Source organism: Drosophila navojoa, chromosome 5 (assembly GCF_054131105.1).
Source record: "Drosophila navojoa isolate 15081-1374.11 chromosome 5, UAZ_NAV_1.0, whole genome shotgun sequence".
Lineage (NCBI taxonomy): Eukaryota > Metazoa > Arthropoda > Insecta > Diptera > Drosophilidae > Drosophila > Drosophila navojoa.
In genome coordinates, this window is record NC_142893.1 from 5,240,100 (window position 1) to 5,249,539 (window position 9,440).

A 9,440-nucleotide genomic window follows, 5' to 3' on the forward strand; every position below is an offset into this window, starting at 1 on the left:
ATATATATAGAATCGTAATGTATTGATCTTACCTTTGCGAGCATGATAAAATTATATTATAGTTATGTTGTATGTATCCACAAACTTTAACTCACAGAAAAAAAAATAATTCTACACATGTAAGTATGTACATATTTATACACATAAAAAAAAACTAAGATAATTATTGAAATATTTGCATTAGACACCAAATTATTAATTTAGCAACGAAACATAAAAACGAACAAGGAACACATCCGACCAACAGAACTGGCGCTCACTGACTAATTGCTCTTTCTGTATTTAAGCTAGCTCTTCCTTTCCAATACAACTCTTTTGCTTCATACCATTTCCAATATGCGAAAAGTAAATCAGAGCCTTATTAGCTCTCTCCCTCGAACTCACACCAAACACGATGCTCCCTCTCTGTTGCAGTGCTAGCGACACATTGTAACGGAATCATCTAGAATTCCACACTCACACTAACAACAAGCAACGCGCAGCTGAGTGTTGCCCTAGCAGGCGTACGACAAATTGTAACGGGATCAATTAGAATGAGTAAATTATCTTCCACACAGACAATATCCACAATCCACGCTCTGGTTTGTTGACTTGCCAATCCCCTGCTCTCATGCATTGCATTAATTAACGAACGGGTTTTTATTATGTTATTTGTTATCAGCAAAAAAAAATAATAATGATTTAATTAATAAATAAACACTGCATTCGATTTAATGTGTAATTATATACATTATAATCTTTATTCCCATGTTATTTGAATACAATGTTTCAAGCTGATTAAACCAGTTGCTGGGCAGTGTCAGAGGCGGTGTGGGTCAGGCACAAAGGGGGAACTATTTATGTGTGGGTTTGTTAATTATTTACATGCTTACTGATAAGGCGGCTAATAAAGGCTATTTATTGTAATGACCCAAATCATTCTTGAGCACACGCCAACGCGAATAGGCAATGTCCCAGTCCAGAAATGCGCCCACAATATGCCGAATATTCTGCTCGGTGTCATCGTAGCCCGTCCGGCCGTGCACCATGCGCACATTGTCAAAGGTAAGAACATCACCTGGCGTTGTCTTAAACGTGCATGCCTGCTCGTTGGCCAGCCGCATAAACAATGCCATGGCCTCGTACCAGGGACGCACCTGCTCGGCGGGCACACTGAAATGGCTGTCTCGCTGCGGAATGCTCAGGTTGATGCGCACGTAACGGCCATTGGCATCCAAGCTGACAAACAGAGAGAGACAGAGATAGAGAGAGAGATTAGTATAAGAGAATCATCACAGCTTTGCCTCACTCACTTGATAACTGGCGCCCGCCAGATGTTGTGGAATCTCAGATTCTTCTCGCTGCCAATGTCCGCCCAGTCGACGGGCGTCTCGCTGAGCACCTTGAAGGCGCCCGGATAACGCTGACGCAGCAGATCCGCCACATGGAAAGCATCGCTGAGCAGATTCCAGCCGCCCGGTGACTCCGACTGCTGCAGCGTGTGGAGCAGCGTGATGCTCGGCTTGTACTCAAAGTACGGCATGTCTGTGTGCAGGGGCAGCGGTGCGGCCAGGTAGGCATAGTTGCTGGCACCTGGCTGCGCCTTGACGCTCCACTCATCGCCGTAGGTGGTGCTGCGCATGAAGCCCACGCGATTGCACAGATTGCGCAGCACATTCGAGTCCAGCGGCGCCTGCTTGACCAGCGCCAGGCCGTAGACGGCCAGCTGGTGCAGCCACTGCAGCAGCGCCTCATCATTGTGCAGCAGCTCGTCGTAGAGAAACTCACGCTGTATGCGCTGGAACTCCGTGCCGCCCCAGAGCCGCTGCTCCGGCCGATAGGTATCGCGTAAGTAAAGCGCGCGATTCGCCGGCGAGAAATCGCGCTCCTTCAGCCAGCTCAAGGGGAAGCTGGACTTGTGGCCATCGCTCCAACTGATCTGCAGGCTCTGGCGCTCCGCACACCAGCTGAGCTGCTGCAGCCGCACCGAGGGATCCAGATAGTTCCAGCCCTGCGGCAGGCGGCTGCGCGTCTGTTGCATGTAGCACGTGCTGCACTGGCAATTGTCGCGCAGCCAAATCTCCGGAAACTGCAAGCCGGGCGAGTCCGGCAGGAGGCGCAGCAGCACCAGCTGCTGCTGCACATCCCGGCTGACCTGGACACAGGAGGAGCTGGCGCTGGAGCTGGAACTGGCGCTGGAACAGTTGCTGTTGCTGTAGCTGGAGCTGCTGCTGGTCAACATCTTTAGTGATCGGGCAGCGCGCTGCGAATGAGCTGAGCAACAGCAGCAGAGGCAGCAGCAGCCGAAGCAGAGGCAACGGCAGCATCAGCTCATCGCCCATGGTTGGCTACAATGGACACGTGGCCCTCTGGCCGCATTGCGAGCACTATTGAGAGATTATTGGTCGAGGCGGCTCGCCTGATGCCAGCTCGAAGTCGAGCACTTATCAATCCTTTGTGATAGCAGCCGGCAGGGCTTTGTTTGCTGGCTCAGCAATTAATCAGAGGGGTAACGCTCTGCGTTTTTAAAGACTCGCTGTGAGTCTTTAAGCGCTCGCACACCAAGCCAACCTCTCACTCACACAAACACACACACGTCGAGCAATCTATGCAAAATTAAAAATGCAAAATTAATTTTTTGCACAAAATTGCGCACGCCTGCAAAATTCTGCATAATTGTTTGTCATCAGCAGCCAGTGTCTCCCTCCCTCTCTCTCCCCTCTTTCTCTCTCTCACAGAGCAGGCTGACTGACTCTCCCCCTCCCTCCCTCTCCAGCTCTAGCACTTCATTGAAATGCCGTCAATCATTGTTAGGCACATTGATCACTTCATGCATGTTGCCACATCCATCTTGCCCCATGTTGCCTGATTGCAATATCCCACTTCAGATGCAACACAATAACCAGGCAACACACACACACACACACACACACACACATACATGCATATATAAATGTAAATATATATAGCACAACAACTGCAAGTCTATAGCGCGATTTTTAATTATCACTTTCGCATTTCACACACACACACACATACACACACAGCTGCATTTGTATCTGCATCTATCTATCGCTTGGGTATCAAGCGCCTTTTTCCATTTCCATTTTCATTCAGCTCGCTTTCACGCCTGGAACAAAGAAACACAATCCGTGAATGCTCAGCTTTTAGCTTTGCCAAGTGTATTTACACTCACCAACAAAATTAAAGTCGAGTACCACAATTAAGTCAAGTTCTTTGACTCTATGGACTGTATAGAATATAGAATATAGAATATAAAATATGAATTATAAAATATAAAATATAAAATATAAAATATAAAATATAAAATATGAAAAATAAAATATAAAATATAAAATATAATATATAAAATATAAAATATAAAATATAAAATATAAAATATAAAATATAAAATATAAAATATAAAATATAGAATATAAAATATATAAAATATAAAATATCAAATACAAAATATAAAATATAAAATATAAAATATAAAATATAAAATATAAAATATACACACTATACCCTATACCATATAACATATAAAATATAAAATATCCAATACATAACATACACCATACAAATAAAATATAAACTAGGAAATATAAAATCTAAACATATCTCACATATAAAATATAATATATCAAAAAATAAATCTCAACAAATATATAAAATATATATAAAATATAAAATATAAAATATTGAATATAGAATATAGAATATAATATGGAGAGGTGTAATAATACTCAGCATACTTTCTGGAGCGAATCAAATTTCCCTTTTGAAAGAAAAAATAAGTGTATTCCGCAGTCGTTATGCCTAGCAAGCTCTATTACTAGGAAAAGCTGTTCATTTCGCTGGGCCATTTCATAATTCTATGGAATATTTTATGCATTATATATATCTGAGGAGATGAGAGCGGGACGGGAGATGGATAGGCAACGAGCAAGATGGAGATGGAGGCGCCATGCCGCTGGCAATGCGCAGCAAAAGCCAAAGCCAGAAACTTTATTGTTTTCAATTAAAAACATTTTACATGCAAAAACATGCGCATCTATGTAAACGAGTGCCTCGATCCATTCATAGGACTTACGAGCAAACAAACAAACGGCAACAACAACAACAACGAACAACAACAAACAACAACAAACAAATAACGAAAAATCATCAAGAACAACGCACAATTGCAATGAAGTGAAATGTAATGAGGTGTAATGAAAATGCATTCAAGTGTTGCGCCTGACAGTTTTCCACCTGCACTTAACAATAATCGTAATCAACAGCAACAATTGCAACAACAACAACAACTGTAGCTTACATCTGCTGTCATATAACAAGTTATCCATGGAGATATCAATTTCATTCAACTTCTACTTCAATGCAATCTCTGCTAATGAATTTGCAACAGAAACTCAGATTATAAACATACATATACATATATTCAAATAAATATATACATTTTATATTAATATAAATATATCTATGTATGTTTATGATATTCACTTCCATTAAATGCCTTTGCTAATTGGGTTATATTAAGCATAAAACAAGTTAGTTTTGTTTGTGATAGTGGAACACTTACTCAAATTGCATTACGCATCCAGATATAGTCCGAATTGCACAAAAATAACATTTAATCGGTTATGTATACAGCTAAGGACTTACTAGACTTTCAATATACCTCTATTCTCTACCTAAATACAACTATAAAATTCAATATCTACAAGTTCGACATCTTTTAAGTTATATTTATATACATTTAAAAAAAGCAAAGAATTTCATATTTCCATTATCTTTTTATATCTAGGACATACAAGGAATAGGAGAAAAACACATATCAAATATGTTTCAAATTGCACTTTACAAAATAAAAGCTTTGTCTTCTACTCGAGTTTATCGAGCTCTTCTACTAGATTTTTACTTTGAGTGGCTCTTGGCGTAGATCTTTTTATGACTAGGATTTCATGCAGAAAAAATATGATATAGAAAAAATCTTTTTCTGATCATAGTTTATATTCTTTAGTTCGTTAGCTCCTTAGCTAGTTCAATCCTTGATAATCAAACTAAAGTTTGAAGGATTTGGTTGAGAACTTTTTTGTATGCTTTGTTAAATTGTATTGTAATATACTCAATAGCATTAAGATAGCATCGATTCACTTAAAAAAAAAATATTAATAAAACATAGTCTTAAACACCCTCTCACTTCCAGCTGCCAATTACAGGGTACATATTTAATGCATATACATATATGTTAATAGCAACAACATTTGCCAGTAAACTGTTTGATATTCATGTTTACCAAATCGCACTCGAGTGGCAAATAATTCTGGACTCAAATGAATGCAAATCCAATCAAATCAAAGTAAATCAAATCGAAACGAATCGAAATGCTTTAACTGTAAAGCAACCTCAACTGTTGACATTTTGTGTGAACGCACCGGGTTTTTTCAGGGCGTGTGAGGCGAGTCCTTTTATATACAAAATTATTAATGAACTCCAAAGCGCAGCTAAGCGGAAATGCGGTCCATCAGCCAAGCAGAAAGTGTCCAAGTATGAGTCGGTACGGGTGTGTGTGTGTGTGTGCGGGTGTGTGTGTGCTTCTTGGTGTTGGGTATAACAATGTTGGCTAACGGTGTGCACAATGGGCGTGCTTTAGGCCTAATTAGCCTCGTGGGCAGCATCAAAACGGCCCCAAAATCCAACAAACAGGCAAACAGGCGTCATGAGAAGCGCATAGAAAGGCCGAATGCTTCGGCCACTATAAATAACAAAGGCAGAACGCATAATTAGGCAAATGCTGCTGCTGCTGCTGTTGTTGTTGTTGTTGTTGTTTGGCACACTTGAAATAGCGCAAATTGGCGGGTTTTGTGGTCTCATGAACCACGCCCACACTTGAGCCACAGTGCGCTGCGACTGCACTTCCGCTGCGACCGGAAGGCAGGAGCCAGCAGCTAAAAAATGGAAAAAAACGAGAAAAAAGCAAAAGTGCCCGTTGTCAAAATCCTTAAGTGGTAAACGGTCCGGCGTCAAGATGCGACTGCACACACACACACACTCACTCACACATACACCCGCACCCACAGTGGGACACATAAATAAATGCGCCAAACAAATCCGTAAATATGATTAAGTGTCAAATTTATTTACTGCTCCCTGGTTGACTTTAAAAACGAAATACGTATAAATGCAAAACTCCTTTTTTTTTGGGCAAAGCCCCCCAGCGGGCTAGCGGCTTATGCCGGCAGCTGCCACCGGCGTCACGCCCCATGCCCCATGCCCCATGCCGACCACCTTGAGGCTTAGTATGTGGCACTGTTGCCGCTGGCGGGGCAACTCGATTACAATTACGTGCGCTAATTGCACTTTAAACGCGTCCAAGCTTGTCAACGGGCAACGCTTCGCATCCGCATCGTGCCGCGCTCGCTTCTCGCAGTTGACGGGCCCGTACAAATTTGCTGGCGCTTTTCACAGTTTCGCCTCTTATTTTCCATTCGCCTTCGCCAACGCTGCGCTGCCAACGCTTTTTTTTTGTATGGCATTTCCTGCAGCAGCGACTTACAACTACATAAATTTGCAAACATCATGTTTCACATACATATATAATGTATATATATATATAATTTGTTAGGTTTGCTGCATGCAGCCAGGTGGCTTGTGGCAGGTGGCAGGTGGCAGGTGGCAGCACTACTTGTATTATAATAGCCTGCCACACGGCTCTCCACTAGACGTCGCCGCCCGGCCGTAATTCAAAGTGACGCTAAATTTAGTTTAATACACATGAAAACCCACTGTGGAATAGAACATTTTCCGACTTCTGCTTGCGGCGAAATGAAATAAAAGCTCATTTTTGTATAATTTAGCAGTTTTTTTTCAACGCGTGTTGTGCTGTAATTCGCAACTAGTTTAGGGCCAAAACAGCCAGATAATAAGATTATTAAATGCGAGGTGCTTAAGATAAGAAAGAAATGTTGTGATAGGGGGATTAGCTTAAGTTTTAGTAATCCAAAAATGCGCGATAATAAATGGTAAAAATAATAATAAATTAATAATAATTATAATATAAAGAATATAATTACCAACAATAAATATATTGTACACTAATAACTAATTTTAAATGAATGTAGAATGACTCTATTCGTAGTATTTTAAATAAATAATTGTTTTATGATTTTTTGTATTACTGTACATTTTTTATTATCAAAAAAAGTTTAAAACATTAAAAGTAAATAAAATATAAAATAATACAAATTTAAAAAATTAAAATGTATAAAAAATATAGATTATAATTATAATAAATAATGAAATAATGTTGAAATAATTATAAATTTTAAATAAATAAATATATGTATATATACAATGGACTGTGTAATTTACATATGTATTACACAATATATTACAAATTTTTAATAATAAAACAAATATTTAAAATATCACGATGACAAAATTTGTATAATACACAATTTAAAAATTCCTATAATATTAAAAAAAAATTAAAAAATATAAACAAAATATAAATGATAATTATAATCAGTAAAAACCAAAATAATAAAATTAAATAAATATTTTTTCCCATTTTTGCAAATATTTACCATGTTTATTAAACATGGTCTAAAATAAATTAAATACCTCTCTTGAATAATACATTAATGTAATATGATTACTGACAGTATTTTAATAGGTTCATAGAGAATGAATTTATTATCTAATTACAACAGAAAATATCAATTAAAAATATGTATCAAATAATTAAATTTTTGTTTTATTTATAAACAGCTTCACTCCCTTCTAAACAAATAAATTCCACTCCAACATTGCCAGAGCTGTTCACACGAGTTCCAATCTAGCTATTGTCCAACTTAGTTATCCAACTCCACTCACATTACCTTCCAGTTAGCTTCTAGTGGCTCTACAAATTTCCGCTCTCGGCCACTTCAAACAAAGCTAAAAAAAATAGGGTGCCAGCTTTACACAATGGATCTTGCCCCACTGTGCATGTGCAATATAAATAGCTCAACTGCCACGCCTCGCATGTGGCCCCAGCAAGTGGCCCCTATAATGGCTCAAGGCGTAAGTCCATAGCCCTACGCTCACAGTTCACCTGTCCGCGTGCGCCTATACGCCTGACTGCCAACCCCAGGGCAGTGGCAGGCCACCTCTTCACCACCCCCGCCCGTCCGCCCGTCCGCCTGTCCACCCCTCCGCCCGTGCCCATGTCCTCGTCCACACATTTTGCTCTTTTGCTCATTTACACCTTTTATTACGTATGCGTGCGTCGTTGGCGGCAGCAAAAGTTTGCAGTTTAGTTTGCCATTAACGTGGCCATAAGCGTTGGCCACACGCCCGGCCAACTCGAGCCAAGCTGAGCTGCCTGCCAGCTATTCATATGCAAAACAGTGCCATGCGAGGGTGGTCACAAGACTTTGCCCCGTCTAGATAACAATTTGTTGACAAACTTTTCAAACAGCTCAAGTTGAATCAGAGTCATGCATTTATGGCTCAATGCATTGCATTGTGTGTGCATATGTGTGTGTGTGTGTATGTGTGTGTGTGTGTGTGCTGTCAAAACCGAGCTGTGTTTCTTAGCTAGCTAGCTTGCGGGCAAAACTTTTTAATGTGAAAAGTGCAAAGAAAGTGCAGACACACACACACACATACACATACACACACACTTATGTCATTTGGCTGGCTCGCTGAAATGTCAGTGCATTTTAATTTACTGCATACCTTGAGGCGACTCGAGCTGGGGCTTGCCCGCTATGGCAGCAAGTGGCAAAGTCCAATGCACGCTGACTTGTTGCCTCGCACACACACACACACCGACACACACACACAAATAGACATTTTGCATTTTACTGCAAATTAAAGGATTTCTTGTGCCTTCTGCCAAGCTGACAACTTAAGATACTTAGGCATAAAAAGCCTGTCATACCATGTCTGCCAGCCCAGTGCGACATATGTGTGCGTGTGTGTGTGTGTGCGTAAAGAGAATTAAGTGCGCTGCGCTTTGTTGAGTATCAGTCGAAACAAAGCCAAGAGCTGCTGCGGGCACAGTGCCCCCCACCAACCGCCTCCCCCCAGCTGCCACAGCGGGGTCGTTTGTCGTGCGTCGTCGTCAATGCCACGCCCACACTCCATAGCCAAGTATATATACATATTTGTTAGACAGTGCCAACACCTTTTTCGCCTGCGTCCATTTTATTATTATTTGTCTTGATTATTATTTTCCATTTGCGGCTAAATTAAAATACAACAAAAATTCTGTTTACAAAAAAAAAGGGAGAGAAAATAAAGGCAACAACAAATGCAAGCTCCATTCAGCCGCAAAGCTGCCACAAACAACAACAAAAGTTGGAGGGGGCGGGGCCGCCTTAGTGCGCTTGAATAATGTGAAACTGAAAACTTTTCATCAAAAATCAGCCAAGGGCTAAACTGGACGTGAAAACAGGCAGTCAGCACAG

At 40.4% G+C, this 9,440-nt stretch overlaps 1 protein-coding gene across 1 annotated transcript; it reads right to left on the bottom strand.

Moving 5' to 3' along the window:
• Positions 1-709: 709 nt before the first annotated feature.
• LOC108655202 (gamma-butyrobetaine dioxygenase) lies at positions 710-2,267 on the bottom strand. Its single transcript, XM_018106938.3, has 2 exons — positions 1,293-2,267; positions 710-1,218 (listed from the first exon to the last, which is right to left on the bottom strand). The coding sequence occupies exons 1-2, from the start codon at positions 2,219-2,221 to the stop codon at positions 894-896; spliced, it is 1,254 nt and encodes a 417-aa protein (XP_017962427.1). The 5' UTR covers positions 2,222-2,267; the 3' UTR covers positions 710-893.
• Positions 2,268-9,440: the final 7,173 nt, after the last annotated feature.